General features: G+C 35.9%; 1 protein-coding gene across 1 annotated transcript; it reads right to left on the reverse strand.

Moving 5' to 3' along the window:
* Positions 1-50: 50 nt before the first annotated feature.
* On the reverse strand, positions 51-16,144 carry LOC126688849 (uncharacterized). Its single transcript, XM_050383725.1, has 14 exons — positions 15,856-16,144; positions 15,160-15,272; positions 13,964-14,060; positions 13,704-13,828; positions 8,532-9,069; positions 7,168-7,353; positions 5,324-5,617; positions 4,719-4,871; positions 3,714-3,868; positions 3,409-3,514; positions 2,342-3,283; positions 1,369-1,450; positions 690-1,052; positions 51-515 (listed from the first exon to the last, which is right to left on the reverse strand). The coding sequence occupies exons 1-14, from the start codon at positions 15,958-15,960 to the stop codon at positions 319-321; spliced, it is 3,456 nt and encodes a 1,151-aa protein (XP_050239682.1). The 5' UTR covers positions 15,961-16,144; the 3' UTR covers positions 51-318.
* Positions 16,145-18,135: the final 1,991 nt, after the last annotated feature.

Here is an 18,135-nt window from a genome sequence, read left to right on the forward strand (position 1 = left end):
AAAATTTCACTCTTTGTTGTTGACAAAAAGAAAAGTAAACAAGGAACACAGAAATGAATGCCGCTTAGACTCTTTAGTCTTTACTGTCAAATAACCATATTCATTGCGTATGATCTCAACAGAAGCTCTGTAAGATTTCAGCTTCTTTGAATGTCAAGATTGGCTAATCAAGGACTACACCGACATTTACAGAAGTCATATCAGCTATACATCTCACTTTTAAAACTTTAATCCAAAGAAACCAGTTTCCTAAAAGACAGCCAAATTTGAAAAAACCTCTGGCTTGATTTCAAAAAGACCCATTACACAATTTGCTGCCTAGCTTTCTTGTTTGCTGCTGCTCTTCTTGCCTTTCTTTTGTTTCTGTTTCAACTGAGTCAGTCCAGCAGCTGTTATCTTCACATTGCCTATAATTGCTGCAACTAGCTCAGGATCTGTACAGGCTTTCATTAATTCCTTTTCTCTACTTGATGCTTCTGGCATGTGGCTAAACAAATTCATGGCAGTTTTTGCAGCTACAAAAAGTGAAAAAGAAAAATAAATAAATGTGTAAATCTACAAATATATAGCATGAAAAATAGAGGAGCAAGTTCCGATCACATCAAAAGAAGGGTGGAAAGAAGACAACTTTGAAAGAAACAAGTAAACTTTGTTAAACTGTAGATTTTAGGAATAGAAATTTTGGATACCTTTTCCTTTCTTTGCAGAGCCAGGAATAATCTTAACACGGTATTTATATGATTGAACTGCATTATAAGGACCACAGACAGGCACAGCGTACAAGAGAATGTCACCAGGCAGTGGATTCCCGGTCAAGTAATCAACATCATTTAATTTCCCTTTGTCTTCTTCACCAATCTCATGAATATCATCCTCTTCCATGGCCACCTTGTCCATCTCTGGAGCAGTATCACCCAAACCCACATGGGGATCACCTTCAACACTACCATTTGCATGATCATTTGAAGATTCGTCTGGATTCTCTGGACAGTCCCGAGACAGGTGACCTGCCTTCTTACACTTGTAACAAATTTTTGAAGCATCTTCAATGGCTGCCAGATTAATGAAATTGACATGAAAGGATCACATCAGATAATCATGAAACAAAAACAAAGATGATACAAAATATGTTTCATCATTAGTGTTCTGTGATATGTGACAACTTGACTTATCCACTCCTGACTATGGATTCTCTACCATCAAGTAATGGCTTTTGAGGGGAATAAACAATCATGTATAGTTCAAGCATTGATAATCAGCAACTAAAAATTCGATAACTATAAATAACATTTCTAATGACTAAAAACTTGGAAAACATTCATTCATTAAAGCAAAAAAAAAAAAAAAAAAAACCCTTGGAGAACATACCACTGCCAGGCTTCTTCTCTTTGGCTGTAGCTGCATTTATGCTTTGTGTCTCTCCATCTGCCTTGTTCATTTTTCCAGCAGACTAAAAATACAAACAAATTGTCAGTTTTGGAGCAACATGAAAATGGGATGACAACAAAGAGGCATTGGACAAGTTTCCAGATCACTATTTCTTTTCTTTTTTTGGATAGGTATGTTACACACAACCAATGAGTCTTGAACCCACGACCTCACCCTCCACCTAGCACTTGCAAGGGGAGGAGTAGCCAGTTGAGCTAGAGCTCTTTGGCAAGTTTCCAGATCACCATTCTCAAAAGAAATATCATCCCATAAACATTTTTTGTTTTTTTTTTTATAGGTAATAAAATTGTATTAAAAAGAGACTACTTCATGGAAAAACAACATAAAGCAGTCTAAAGAATTACAAACAAATACAAAAAGATAGAGACTCAATAAACATGGGAACTGAATCAAACAAGGTACCAACAAAATGAGCTATATGTTAGTCCCTAGTGCTCTACAAATCCTCAAAACTCGTCCTAATCTGTTCTTGACAAAGAATCCACATCAGAAAAAGTGGAATCATATCCTGATTGGGCATATTTTCCACAGGTTTTAGTATTTGGCAACTAAAATTATGTGTGTATCCAAATAAACTATGATTTCATTAAGTTATGGATTTATTGAGTATACCAAAATTTGTTATATAACAACTTATACCAATTCATTGTTGGTATAGCACATTCAACTTAATGTTAGACTTCATTTCTGAAAGGAAAATAGGTATTTACTGTGGGGTAAAAAACACTGAAAACTTGCATTACCCTAAAAAAAGGGCAACACACAGAGAGCATGGTCCGGATAAAAAGGCATCAACACATTAAAAATAAATAAAGGAACCAAGAAAAAATCAATATATAGAGGGGTAGAATAAACAGCAGTACCAAACAATAGCGCAAGTAATTATACTCACAGCCAGTAAAGCCATTCGAATGTTCCTTTCTTCTTCATCTTGATCAGCATACTTCTCCTTCATCTTCTTTAGTTTACTCCTCTGCCCACGGCTAATTTTTACACCACCTGGATTTGTAATTTGAACCTTTTTCTCTTGATTACCAACAGAAGCATCAATTTCTTTTGGTTTTTCAGTTTCCTGCCCAATATTTGCATCTACACCATTACTTTTCTGGCCTTTCTTGAGCTTTCTTCTATCAGCCTTTGAGACATAAGGTTTATCTCTGACCACCACTTTCCTCTCTTCATGATCATGTTCCTCCAATGGATCAACATGAGATGCTTCAATTCCATAACTTTTACCAGATACACTAGCAGATCCTAATCCAAGAGCTCGATCGATAAGATCCTCAAGATGCGGGGTTACTGAAGCAACAGCATTTCCAGCAATACTGGATACATTATTCTTATCAATGCCATCCAAGTTAGTCTTCTCCTCAACAGGAAATTCAAGTGAATCAATGGCTTTAGTATTGGTGGTAGTCAATCCACTAGCAGGTTCAAATGCGGTTCCTTCTATTACTGATTTATACAGTTCTGTAGATGAATCAGGAACACTTTCCAATTCTACTTTAAGTTTTTCATCTGTGGCTTCATTCTCCGACTCAGTATCAGATATTTCTTTGTGAGGCTGACTTTCTTCAACATCATTTATCCCTTCCTCTTCACCTCTTACCCTCCTTTCATTTAAATGTGATCCCAAGGAGCTCTCATCCAAGCGAAATAATAACCCAAAGCCCATAATAAGAGGATGGGGAGGGAGAAAGTTTTTCTTCCCTCGGATCATAAAACTCCCAACTGTAAGATATTCCCCAGTAGGAGCTGTTTTACTGACCTGGTGAGGATAAACCCACCAAGCACTAGTGACAATCTTTGAATCCCATGCCTTACTATGGCAAACCTACATCATCAATTGAAAGATACAGTAGAGTCATCCCGCATCTAGTGCTCTTATTCACTCCACCTCAGAAACACTAGATAAAGTAAAATTAAAGCTAACAACATATGGAAGGATTATTGGCTTACTGTGAAACATCCAGCTTGGTTTAAAGTCAGAGGAGGTACAGGTTGTTCTGGCCTGTGATTTTTTATCACAGTACTAGAAGCTCCATGCAGTTCTGCATGGACATACCTGTTACATAATTAAATCAACATCAGAAGTAGACATCAAGCTTAATCCTCATTAACCCTAATGACTAGCATACTTATAAAAGCTGAAATCTTCGAAGATATACTTATTTTTCCTAGAAAGATAATGAAGATAAAAACACACCATTACCCAATCAGGAGTTGGTACATATTATAATGACAACATAATAGCATCTACTTACAGATCTCCTTTTGACATATAACGCTTGACTATCATCTCATTCTGCTGAGCATCACACCCACTTATAACCAAATAGTTCTCACTGCTGATAAACCAATTGAATTTCTCAAACCAGTGAACTTTGCGCATATGTGAAATTGTGGCGACGGTTTTTTCCTGCATTATTATTTATGAGAAGAAGACACTCAGCAATAAAAACAACAATCAAAATGAAAGTTGGCAGGATGGAAAATAACAAAATGACAATCATCAGTAATCATTTATCAGTTTCAAATTACCTTTTACCAAGAAATATCCACTCAGAGATATCGGCTTTGATATAGAATGGTAGATATGGACTACTAGAACTGCCTTACCACTGTCATATAGAGCATGTAATTTCTTTCTAATTTCAGAATTCAGATTGTAATGTTGACATCCTTTTTACATTGCAGTTCATACTATAATTCTTGAATGAAACACAAACATGGTGCCCCCCTTGCAGAAGGATAACATTTGAGATCTCTTATGTGTGTGGTGAAGTTATTATTTATCTATCTTATTTACTGATTTTACCATTTTTAGCCAAATCATAGCCATTGTAATCAGGTCAGATTCAGGTGGAAAATATAGTTGTGAGGCTCACATTCCACGAAGGCAATTGACATTACACCATAACATCAAACCTGCATCCTAAGTACCAAGTTTTGCATCGGAGTTAACCCTAATTAACTTTCCACAACAAGATAAAATAAGGCATTATTAAATCCCAAAACCACCAGCTACCTAATTTACGATAAGCCCACCAACCTCCAACAAGACACCCACAGTTAAAAACCACTGACATGTTAATAGTCATCTGGTCCTGAAATTAATGATTGCTGACTTTAGATTATTGAAATTCAAATAACATGACCCAATAGCAGTGGACCATTCAGCAATTTGATAGTTTTGAATCAACATACAAAGCTAGAGTATCAGCAGTCCAGCACATCATATGTAAAGTATCACATCAACATGAAGCTACCTGTGAAAGCTGTTGACGAGTCTTTCTCTCAGCAGCTTTAAAAGCCTTTTCATGTGCTGTAATCGTCTTTTCCTGTTTGTTCTCCTGTTTTTTCTTCATTTCATACCACCGTCGGGCATTGGCATGCGCTGAAAGAGCCAAATCAACTTCAACCTAAGAGGTACGATAACAAAAAATACAAGCTTTAGACACCACATCTTTTTTATTATATAGATAAGCAATGCTCAAAATAAAGCCCAAAAGAAAGCTAAGCTTCATAAGAGAGATTGTAGGATATATGATGATGACAACAATAATAACCGAACATTTCAGAATTGATAATACTAATATATTTTTTATTACTGAACCTATAAGAAGAATTTAAACAGTTTATTAGTGACTTCTCCACAAACATCTTATAGTCAACATCATTAAGATCATAATATGGCACAAAACTGTGTGCAGCCATGCATATCACTATAGATGCCTAAGAAGAAAGTAAAACCAAATAAGCAAATAGAATCAATGGGAGAAATGCATAAAATGAAGAATAAACTGCAGTGCTTCATCACTTTCGATCTCAAGCAGATGTTGAAATAATACCAAATGTATAATTAATGGAAAACCTTATCTGCTGGGAGTGTCTTCTCATCATCATCCATTTCATCAAGATTGTTGCTCAACAGCAATGTAATGGAATTCCTTTCAAGATGGAGCTTGTCAATGAGGCCTGCCACAGGGTTTCCAGATTTCTTCTCCTCCTTCACCATACGAGCAAGGTCCTCCCAACTCATGCCCTTTGCAAGAGCTACACGCACAGCTAGTATGGCAGCATCCACATCTTCCAGGTTGTATTCTATTAACTCCGCCATTTTAACACAACGATCAACTTCACTCCTTAGAGTATGCACACGATTTTCCTACAGTGTAGGAAATAGTAATAAACTCAAAAAAAAAAAGGAACAAGGAAGCTGGAAAAGTAAGACTCTTGTTGACATTAATGCATAAACTAAACATTCAAATATGACTCAAAAATATCCTGGAAAAAATACTAATCCAAAGGATCACTGGTTTCACGATGATATTTTTCCCCCATGGAAACCTAAGTAGTGTAAGGAAAGAACAATAACTATTTGTTCACATGCAAACATGAAAACTTATGGTTTCTAAGCTGAATAAAATGACCTATGGCTGGCTACTTTATCATTTTGACTTAAGACCATCTTCACCTACAAAAATGTCTATTCAATTTTATTTCAAGATCAGATCAAGTGATGCTGAAAACAATTTGATCTTTTACACTTCGGCTTTCATTAATTTGTCAACAAATATACATTTGAGCAAACAAATTAATGCAGAAATGAACTCATCTCCCCCCCCTCCCTCCAACTTCAAAAAGATACCGAACTCACAAGTCACCTAAACACCCTATTTATGACGAGTCATTAATTTGCAGCAGAAGAGGCAAACTAAAGCCCCTTATACGTTCAAAGAAATTATGCCTTGCACACGTAGAATTGAAATTGCATGGAGGGGGGAGGAGAGGGAAGGGGATGGTGATGGTTTAATTCCCTTTGCTTGGATGTTTTTAAGTGAGGGGAAAGGGTTCAAGGGATTTGGAGGGGTAAGATACCCCTTCAAACTTCTCATTTTCAAATCCTCCAATTTGGGAGAATTTCAAAGGGGAGGGGTTCCACTTATATACACACACACACATATATATATATAAAATAATTTACCTTTTTTTTTTATAGGTAAGACAAATTTTCAATAAAAAAGACTACTTCATGGGGAAAAAAAAAAAACATGAAGCAGCCAGGAGAACACATCAAAGACTAAAAATTAAGTACAAAATTTAAGGGAATCTATAAACATAGGGAGAGAATCATTGGATGTGATTCCCCAAACCCGAGACTAATCAAATAAAGTCCCTATGAATGACACAAGTTTCTGCTCCACCAAGTTCTCCATATCCTCAAAGGTGCATCTATTCCTCTCCCTCCAAATACACCACATCAAAATTGCCAATTTTGCTGTTATGATGTCAATTATTATCTATTTCTTTAAAGGAGAGGGACACCTATTCCCCTCCCCAAATCTCTTTAATATAATAAATATATATATAATTTTTACGATAAGTAATGAAAAAAATTTATTGAATAAAACAGATTTCCCCTCCCCCTACTTAATTAAAACATCCAAACAAGGGGAAAGAAAGACCATTCCCCTCCCTCTCCTCTCCTCCCCCCTTTTACCCTCTACTCTCCTCTCCATCCAGACTACCAAACACACTGTAAAAGAAGGGAATGCAGGTTACAGTCATTTAGTTAAGAAACGATGGCCAGTGAATATAAATGACACATAACTATGGAATTTTTTAGGACACACAATGCACTAAAACATGAGGGACAGGATGTAAATCTAAAAAATTCTTTATAGATAAACAATATCAGCAATTACAGATGCAAACCTGATCCAAGCGTATTTTATTTAGTTTCTGTTCAGCAGAGCTTTCTTTTGCCTTTTGCTGTTGTTCTACCCTTTGACTTTCAATTTTACTGTAAAACTCATCTAAAGCTGCATCAAATGTTTCAAACTTCACATAATCCCTTGTCTTCAACTGGTTCAGTAAAATGGGGCAGAATTCATCATAGATCTGCAAAGGAAATCCAAACAACAGTTATAAAAATACTTTGCAACCAGATATTCAATAAAGATGCTTAGATATGACCAGAACTTCCTGACCATTACTAAGGTACTAGAGTGAAGTTTTGGAAGCAAGTGTGGTGTGGGGATTGTTCCCTCAAAGAGGCTTTTCCAGAACTTTACGGTCTTAGCAGGGCAAGGGATTCTTCAGTGGCGGAGGTTATGGGCTGGTCTGGTGGGCAGCTGCATTGGAAGTTTCATTTTCGTCGTTCACCGCAAGATTGGGAGGAAGAATCTTTTGATCGGTTCATGGACATTGTTTACTCTTCAAAAGTGCGAGGGGTTGGTCCCGATAAGGTTTTTTGGAAGCTAGCTAGGAGTAGAGGGTTTGAGGTTAGTAGTTTTTATCTTTCTTTTTACCCTCCTTCCCTTTCTTTCCCTTGGAGGTTGGTGTGGCAATCGAAGGTTCCTTCTTTTCATGGTCAGCTTCTTTAGGTAAGATTCTTACAACTGATAACCTTCGCAAAAGACATATTGCTGTTCTCGATTGGTGTTACATGTGCAAGAGGTGTGGAGAGTCGGTGGATCATCTTCTACTTCATTGTTCCTTAGCCCGTGAATTGTGGTCATTGGTGTTTTTTTTTTTTGTTTGGGCTGCATTGGGTTATGCCACTTAAGGTTATTGAGTTGTTTGAATCTTGGCAAGGTAAATTTGGGCAGCATCGCAATATAGATTTTTGGAGACTTTTGCTACACTGTTTGATGTGGTGTATTTAGAGGGAAAGAATGCTCGCTGTTTTGAGGGATGTGAATGGTCTTTACTAGAGATTATATCCTTTTTCTTACACACTCTCCTTGTTTGGAGTGTGGCCCTGTCGCATTTTTCTTGTTTTTCTCTTCCTCTTTTACTTGATCATTGTAATTTTGGTTCTTGATTTTTACCCCCACAGTACATCTCCAATGTACTCGGGTTGACTATTTTTTTCTTAATAAAATTTTTAGTTATTTATCCAAAAAAATTAATAACAAATACATAAAGACATTTATTTTTATCAATCTCTGAAAAGAGATTCAAGAATAAGGTTAGTTGATAGAATGATAAGAATATGCCAAACCAAAGATAAAATAATAACTGCACTCTGATCTAGTGCATGTCAAGGAAGATGGACAAAGGACTACTACACTAACCTGGCCAGTACTCCCTGGTTCAGATGAGACAGAGTCCTTTCCCAAATTTTGTTTCTTCATCAAAATGAATCCTTCAGGAATTCTCTCTCCTGAAATAATATCCTGCAGCCAGTCCTCAAACTTCATAACAGCTTGGAGCAAAACCCGAACTGTCTCATCATCCCACTTGTTATCTTGTGAAACTTTTGTATTAGGAATAAGACCAGCATCTAGTATAATATGCTCAGCAAGTGCAGGTCCATAGCCCAGTCCCTCCCCAAGAACGTTTTTCAATGTGGCCTGTTTGTTCCGAGTACCATCACTGGTATTTTTACTTGACTCAGATGACTTCCCACCTTTACGACTAACCTGCTTTTCTTTTGCTGTAGCAGACACATTAGTTCCAGCATCATTATTGTCAACGGGTTCATTTTTATCAGGCTCCTTAAAAGAAGTAAGGGTCATTTGCAACTTTGCAGCAGTAGTTCTCTCAAAAACTCGACAAATTTCAGTTGGATAAATATGGCGTGACATGATTGCAAACCCTTTATCATCATCCCTGTTGTTGATGAGTTGTTAATATCTAACTAATATTTAAATTCAACAGGGAAAAAGAGAGCGAGAGAAAAAACAATGGTTTCATTTTTACCACTAAACAAGAAAGCAAAAGAAGAGCTAGCGAAGGTTATCCTGTTAATGTTTTAAGGAAAAAGTACTAACATCCAACAATATTAAAATCAATCAGTCAAAAAATCCTTGCCACACTATGCAGTTGAACCTCCCAAGAAAAAAGCATGACCTAGGAAGCACGAACACTGATACAACACGGCAACATGGCAATTTCAAAAAAATTAGGACACAACACGGCTGGGATAAACATATTAATTAATTATTAAATATATTTTTATTTATACCATTAAATCTTGTTAAACATTTGTTTTTCATATAAAGCTAAACATATATAAATTTTAGAGCAATAATGGATAATAAAGTAAATTTATGACTAAAAAATGATGTTGGGCAGAGCTAGATATTGTGAGATCACGGTGGCTTTTGGCTTGGTGTTTGTTTGGAGATTTCAATATTATTAGATATCTATCTGAGAGACTTGGATGTTCTTCGTTCAGTCAGCCATGTTTAAATTCTTGGATTTTATTGCGAAACACTCTTTGGTTGATTTGCCTTTGGAGGGAGGTGAGTTCATGTGGTTTTGTAACTCTGACAGACCCTCCATGTCCAGAATTGATAGAGCGTTGGTGTCTGCAGATTGGGAGGATCATTTCTTAGATGTGACTCAAAGAATTCTTCCTAGGGTGGTGTCTGATCACTATCCTCTACTATTGGAGGCAGGAGGGATGTCTAGGGGGAGGAGTCCTTTCAAATTTGAAAATATGTGGTTAAAGGTAGAGGGCTTTGTGGATATGGTGCGTCAATGGTGGAGTAGTTATCATTTTTTGGGACCTCCTAGTTATATTCTAGCATGTAAACCGAAGGCTCTCAAAGGGGACTTGAAACACTGGAACAAGCATGTTTTTGGAGATGTTTCTTTTAGGAAAAAATGCTTGACGACTGAACTCTTAGACATTGATATTAAAGAGGGGATGCAAGTTCTGACCCAAGCGGACAGAAATAGAAGAGTGGTGGTTAAATCTTATATAGATTTTTTGGCTTCTTTGGAAGAGACTTCGTGGAGGCAAAAATCTAAGGCACTGCTTATTAAAGAAGGTGATAATAACACTCGCTTTTTTCATAGACTCGCCAACTCTCATAGGCAAACCAATCAGATTAGGGGGGTGGAGGTTGAGGGGGCTCTCTATGAGTTGAGTCTGAAATTACAAATCAGGTAGTGGATTTTTATAAGAAATTATATCAAAAGCCGAAATCTTGGAGGCCTACTGTTGATGGTTTAGACTTCGCATGTTTAGACGAAGCTGAGAAGTACTCTTTGGAGAGGGAGTTTGAGAAGGAGGAGGTTCTAGAGGCTCTTACGGAGGTAGAAGGTGATAAGGCACCTGGGCCAGATGGTTTTACTATGGCATTCTTCCAAAAATGTTGAAGTGTACTAGAACAAGATGTTATGGCTTTTTTTGTGGATTTTCATAGTTAGTGTATTTTTGAGAAGTCTCTCAATGCCACTTTTCCATGTTTGATCCCTAAGAAAGTCAATGCAATCAATATTAAAGACTTTCGTCCTATAAGTCTTGTGGGTAGCCTTTATAAACTTTTGGCTAAGGTGTTGGCACATAGACTTCGTGGGGTTTTGGATAAGTTGATATCTGCTTCTCAGAATTCTTTTGTTGGGGGGAGGCAAATCCTAGATTCAATTCTAATTGCCAATGAATGCTTGGAAAGGAGATTGAAGAGTGGTATCCTTGGGGTCATTGTTAAGTTGGACATTGAGAAGGCATATGACCATGAGAATTAAATGCCTTATTTTATCTTATGGAGAGGATGGGTTTTGGGGCGAGGTGGGGGAGATGGATTAGGGCCTGTATTTCTACAGTTAGATTCTCAGTTCTGGTGAACGGGTCTCTTGCGGGTTTTTTTGGTAGTTCTCGTGCTATCTGCCAAGGGGATCCCCTGTCTCCATTGTTATTTCTCTTGATTATGGAGGTGTTGAGCAAGTTGTTGAAGAGAACGGAAGATGGTGGTTTTCTTTGTGGTTTTCAGGCAGGGTCTCGTCTGACGAGGTTTGAAAATTTCTCATCTTCTTTTTGTTGATGACATCATTTTGTTTTGTGATGCCTCGAGAGAACAATTACTATACATTCGAATGGTATTGATTTTTTTCAAAGCTATTACGGGCTTGAGAGTCAACGGTGGTAAGAATGAGATTGTGCTGGTGTGTGATGTTGAGAATTTGAATGTCTTGGCCCGTGTTTTATGTTGCAAGGTGGGTAGCTTGCCCATGACTTATTTGGGCATGCCACTTGGGGCTTATTATAAAGACTCATCGATATGGAACCCTATTATAGAAAAGATGGAGAGGCAGCTCTTTGGATAGAAACGTCTATATCTGTCAAAAGGCAGTAGGCTTACTTTATTAAAAAGTACCCTCTCTAGTCTTCCCACCTATTTTTTATCCTTGTTTACTATTCCCCAAGCGGTGGCAGCTAGACTAGAAAGGATTCAGAGATTTTTCCTTTGTGGAGCATCTGAGGATGTTTTTAAATATCCGTTGGTTGCTTGGGAGAAGGTTTGTTTGCTGGTGGAGGATGGTGGTTTGGGGGTCCAGAGGGTTGGGTTGTTTAACCAAGCTTTGCTTGGTAAGTGGTTATGGTGTTTTGGGAAGGAAAGTAATAGGTTATGGTGTCAAGTTATAGCAACCAAGTATGGTAAGGCTAGAGGAGGCTGGTGCACTAAAATTGTAAGAGGTACTCATGGGTGTGGAATGTGGAAGAGCATTAGAGAAGAAGCAAAGAAGTTCTTTGGACAGGTAGTGTATAATGTGGGGGATTGTCATCATATTAGTTTCTGGCATGATCCTTGGTGTGGGAGTAATCCTCTAAAGGACCTTTTTCCTGATCAGTTTACCCGTTCTCGATCTAAAGAGGCTTGGATTTCTGACCTCATTGTATCTGCCTCAAAAGGGGGAAGTAGGAGCTGGAATTTTCATTTCCGTTGAGCTCCAAAGGATTGGAAGCAGGAACATGTCTGTTCTTTCATTGAGTTTTTGTATTCCCATATGCCGAGGGGTGAGGGGGATGATACTTTGACTTGGAAGTTGACTAAGAAGTGGGTGTTTGATGTGCGCTCTTACTATAAGTTGTTGTCTAGACCCTACAATGAGGTTTTTCCTTGGGAGTGTATTTGGTGTGCAAAGGTGCCTAAACGGGTGTCTTTCTTCTTATGGGCAGCAGCTAGGGATAGAATACTCACTATTGATAATCTAGTTAAGAGAGGTCAGTCCTTGGTTAACAGGTGTTGTTTGTGTTATTGTGATGGGAAAACCGTGGATCATTTTCCTCTCCACTGTAAGTTTTCTCATGCATTATGGATGCATTATGGAGTGCAATTTTCAAGGTTTATGGGATCAAATGGGAAATGCTGAAGACAGTTAGCTCTCCTCTTTGCTTGGAGAAACTAGTTTGGAAAGCATCTGTCAACCATATGGAATATGGTCCCGATATGTTTAATGTGGCTGGTTTGGACAGAACATAATACACACATCTTTGAAGACAAGGAGAGAACCTTAGATCTTTTAAAAGCTCTTCTCTTCGGTACTTTGTTTCAATGGGTGCGTGTTTGGGGTTTTACGAATTGTATTTCCATTTCTAATTTCTTACACTATTAGATTAAGTTTTTGAACCTGCTGTATTTTTTCCTGATCAAAATGTTCACCATTGTGAACATGATGCTTAAGTATTTTTGAATAAAAGTTTTATTACCTATCAAAAAAAAAAAAAATGATGTTTTGAAATTACAATACAAACTAAGAATAAGATCCAAAAGAGTAAGTAAAAGATAACTAGATAATTGTTCAAGATAGATAAGTGCCCCTCCAATGTCCTGCAATTTTTCCAACCAAAAAAAAAAAAAAAACTGGCTAGGACACGCATGCAGAGGTGTCATAGACGTGTCCTGTGTTTGACACGGGTATGGCACCCCCCAATGAAGTGTCTATGCTTCCTAGTCCTAGAGCATGACCAGCAAATATTTCTTTCTTTTTTCTTTTTCTTTTTAATATAAGTGAGTTTTGGCCCCAAGGTGAGGGAAAAGGGAAGGTTTGAACTAGTGACCTCTGCTTCATGACCAAGAAACATTCTGAATAGATAATTCTTGATACCTCCATAAAATTCTCAAATAAGCCAACTAAATAGATGCGAGTAAATGATATTACAAAGCACATTTGCAAGCTATTATAAATTGGCAATTGCATCATAACACTATCTCTTAAACTCAGTATAGGGAAAAAGGGGAAAGGAAAAAAAAAACAATAGCAATGCTACTTAGTAAATGGATTTCACTAAATTTCTTCATGAAATTACTTTAATAAAAGAATTGAATGAAGACAAAGATTGCAAAAACCCCAGCTTTGTTTCTCTTCAAACATCAGCCAATCAGTGCATTGGGCTGCAAAGGAGTCTATATATCAAAAATTACTGATGAACCAGGTATTTTGTGAATTCTGAGGTAAGGCATACAAATTTCATTGAACAAAATCAGATTGGTTATTGGAACTGAATCACCAACCTGTGTGACCGGAGAAGAGTCAGGACCATAAAATCAGAATCTGTGAGGAGAATATTTCCTTGGGCATATAGCTCCAATATAACATAGTGCGCATTAGAACCCAGCCCAAATTGAAAGAGAATAATCTGTAAGGAGGTTAGGGTAAAAATAAAAAATAAAAAATTCATTAAAATAATCCAGATGAAGGAACAACAAAAAAAGAAAAATAATTCTGATGCAGTCTGAAGCATGAAAGAAGTTCTGCATGGTTATAGTTATACCCGATCATATCCAAGCTGCCGTACATCCTCAAGCCTTCTGGTGCGAATATGCTTCCTCAATTTGAGAGTAAATCCTGAAGGTGTATTACTTTTGTCCCTATTGAAGGTAAAATACAGAGCTCAGTGGTTTTAATTGTTTCTTTTTCTATCTTCCCTTTTACTTTGCAGGCAGTGCCACTCCCCCAAAATTTGAGCTAAATCAATGACCTCTCAAAATTTAATATTAACTCACTGGCCCAATAGTCTACCAAAAAATAACTGGCTTAGGTGGCTCCCTAATAAAAGAAAGTTCTACCCCTTTCTAACCAACTGCGCCCATGGAATAAAAAATTGGTTCTCAATAATCAAACCTTTTTTTTTTATTTTCTTGTGAGTAATGAATTTGTTTTAGTTTTCAATTATATGTCAACACTTTATTGAAACTCAAAAAAGTGGTACTCAATGCACAAGGCCCTCACTTTTGCAGGGCCTCGGAGTGGTCATGATAGACAGCCTTACTCCAATTTTTTTTTGAGCGGCTGATTCCTAGACTCGAACCTACGACCTGTCGCTTTTGGTGGAAGGCACTTGCCATCGCACCAAGGCCCGACCTTTAAAATGCTGAATTCATTATATTGCATAAAGGAATAGGTTAATAGGGAATATTTAACATTATGGACAATAATACTAGAAAGAATAAAAGAGATTTAGAAAGAAAAAAAAAATGCATCAAAAGAATGGTGATTTTGTTTGGCAGCATTCAGAAATGGGAAATTTTTAAAAATTATATTAAAATTTCCAAGAATTCCACTAGGTAAATGATAATGTTTTGAATTTATATTGAGTCTCTTGATTGATGTATCAATACACCCCCCCACCCCCACAAAAAAAAAATTAAGGCAAAAAACTTTGGCTATGCCCCTATTTGCAAGTCAGCAAAAGAAAGTAAGAAAATAGAGACATGTATAAACAATTGTAAGAATTTCCTACAGTTGTACTTGCTATCTAAAAAAATAAGAGTTTTTTCTTTCTTAATTAAAAAAAAAAAAAAAAAAAAAAAAAAAAAAAAAGGAGGTGGATCCATGAATGCATTTAAAAATAAAAAGAGAACCAAAAGATAATTATTTCTTTCTTTTCCTGATTGGATTACTCGGCAACCAAACACTTGCTGATAACAAGAGGAAAAAGCTCTGTAATGCATATTAAGAAAGACTCACCGAACATATGCAGTAGTATGCAATCTGGCACCACTTTCCATCAACAACAAAACCTTCTCGCTCTCCCCGGACTCCGTGATTCCACTACTATTCATCAGCTTGAATACATACGTCTGCATATAATTCATACCATAACCAATACGCGACACAACATTACACACTTCTATCTTTCCAACATAAGCGTAAATTAAACATTCAAAATAAATAAATACAACATCACATCCTGTCAGACCATTCATCAAACATATAGTAATCAGCAACACACACACACACACACACACACACAAATCAATCCTCTGTATGTATGCAAATAAATCACACCATAACCAAATTCATAACATATTACACACTAAGAATTCAATGAATCCAACATGATACTTAAATTAAACATTCAAAAATAGATAAAATCAATTCAACACCACATCCTATCAGGCTATTTATCAATCATATAAGTATGTCTTCATAGCAGTTCTCCATTTAACAAATCCTCGCAAGAATTCAAAGAATTGCATCAAAAAAAAAAAACTTAAATTATATCAGAGAATTCACCAAACAAGTAATAAAGAATCACATGTGTGCGTGTGTGTAAGGTTTTGTTGTATTGGTTTAAGCTATTAAAGGTGGTGAATACTTAGAAGAGATAAAATGGAAATTAATTAGGGTTTATGGAAAAGGGGAGGAGAGAGAGAGAGAGACCTTGGGGGAGAGATCATAGATATTGGAACAGCGCATGCCGATTAGCCTTCGCAAGCACTTCACCTCCGCCGCCACATCCGCCGTGTTCATGCGAACCTTCACCATCTTTGTCTTTTTTTTCTTTTTTCTGTGTCTCTGAATCTGAAAGTTAGGTTTTGTTTGTGAATTTGCGGAGCTTTGGTTTTTAAATGAAATGAAATTAGCAGACTCGGTTAGAGAGCTTCGGACCCTTAAGAGTAGAGAATGGAGCCTTTTTCAGAGAGATTGCAATTACACCATCTGGCACAAAATAATAAGGGGGGAAATTAATAAATGTTTTGGTCAATTTCTCAAATGTAAATCCATTTTCCTTCCCCCGAAGTTAAAATGTTTTTTTTTTTTGGGTAAAAAAAAAAAAAAGATTTTGATCATGAAAGATTTTCGAGGTATTAATTTCACCATTTCATTTACATAAAGTATAAATTTTTTAAAGTAAAAATTGCATTTTTTAAGGTTTTGAAGGAAAAAATCTATTATGCGTAAGACGTATAAAATTTATGCAAGTGCAAGAAATACTTTCTCATTTTGAAGAGAATGATCATGTGCACAAGATAACTCTTATATATTGTGGACACCAATTGACATCACCAATTAAAGTAGGCAAAAATCACAACAATATTAAAGTGATAAATCGTGATGAAGATATCATTTTTACGTAACTTTTCACCAACCATACTTTTATTATGAACTAATGACAACATATCACTTCAACCATTGTAAAGAAAGAAAGTGAAAAAGTTTACAAGTCATTAGATTTTTTGGAATCATAAATTTAAAAGATTGCAATGTCTCAAATGTTTTGTGTTTTAATCTCATGGTTTAACATGCAAGTGAGACAGAGAATTTTCCAATTTATAACCTTAGAACTGTTTTGAGATGAAAAATGATTTTTTTTTTTTTTTTTTTTTTTTTTTTGGAAATCTTCTTTAACCCATTACATGATCATAAAACCATCAATTTATATTATCTAAATAAGTCACATAACTCATTAGAGAAGTTATAATACTAAAAGTTTATAGGGATGATTTTATTAGAGGAATTCTCCTCCAAATTGATTTGGAGATGAGCTTTTTCTTTTTGATATGGATAGATAATGAAAAAAGGAAATGAAATTCGAATCACAACATGGAACACTACAAAGAATGCTATTATCAATAAGAAATCACGTGATACCCAATTTATAACGTTAAAACTAATTGCTTCATCAACTATGCGCCGTTAAGAAACAAACTGAAATTTATAAAATTCAACTTGGAGATTCTTAGGGGCTGTTTGGCCAAGGTTTTTTCATCACTCAATTTCCATCACTCATCACTCATCACTCATAACTCATAACTCATCACTCAATTTTTCACACCCGTTTGACATCATCACCCAATTTCCATCACTCAATATTTTTCACACTATTTGTGGGCCCATACCTGTCAGCCGGTGCAGCCATTTTTTTTTTTTTTTTTTTTTTTCAATACCCAAACTCACCGAAGCTAAAAATTTAAAAAAAAAAAAAAAAAGTCAAAAGGTTGTCAAAAGTTGCGACTGTGGGTCCCTCCATGTGTGTTTATTTACGAAAATGCCATTGAGTTATGAGTTATGAAAACAGAGTTATCGTTTTCCAAACAACCTTTTTGCTATGGGTCCCACCATTTTTGAGTTATGAGTTATGGAAATTGAGAATTGAGTTATAGAAACTTGCAATCCAAACAACCCCTTAATATTCGTTAACAAGTGCGATCTAAATGGGAATCCGAGCAATGCAATGCTAGCAAGATTTTAGTCACCTTTTTGCTGAGGCAAATGCAATAAAGTAAAAAACAATACGAAACAAGCGTAATAATAGCAATAAACCTAATAATAATATCAATATTAACAAGTAATCTGCTCTCTTAAATTTTTTTTTTTTTAATTCCTTTAAAATAAGTAGAGACGGGGACAAAATTTCTTTCAAAACTAGTTTGGAGAGAAGTTTCAAACTTCTCATATGTTTCTTTTTTTAGTGTGAATTTTAAAAATTTAACCGTTGAATTTGATACTCTTTATGTTCTTAAAATGTATATCAAATTTCATTCAAATTGAATTTGACTTATTATTCAATCAATAAACTTATTTTTTATACACAATTTTAAATCACAAAAATTTGAAATTTTTACATTTGTCTAATGATATAGCAATTGATCTTTAATTTTCTTGAAATTTTGCAAACATTAAGGATATAATAAAAATATACGATTAGATTTTCAAAAT

Source organism: Quercus robur, chromosome 6 (genome assembly GCF_932294415.1).
Source record: "Quercus robur chromosome 6, dhQueRobu3.1, whole genome shotgun sequence".
In the NCBI taxonomy this organism is placed as follows: Eukaryota; Viridiplantae; Streptophyta; class Magnoliopsida; order Fagales; family Fagaceae; genus Quercus; species Quercus robur.

Bases quoted from the DNA above. Each gene is read 5' to 3' on its own strand.
- LOC126688849 (XM_050383725.1), bottom strand. From the start codon at position 15,960: ATGGTGAAGGTTCGCATGAACACGGCGGATGTGGCGGCGGAGGTGAAG. The intron at 13,829-13,963 runs GTATAACTATAA...ACCTCCTTACAG, and splicing joins GGCAGCTTGGATATGATCGG to ATTATTCTCTTTCAATTTGG. The intron at 3,515-3,713 runs GTAAGTAGATGC...ATTATGTAACAG, and splicing joins TATATGTCAAAAGGAGATCT to GTATGTCCATGCAGAACTGC.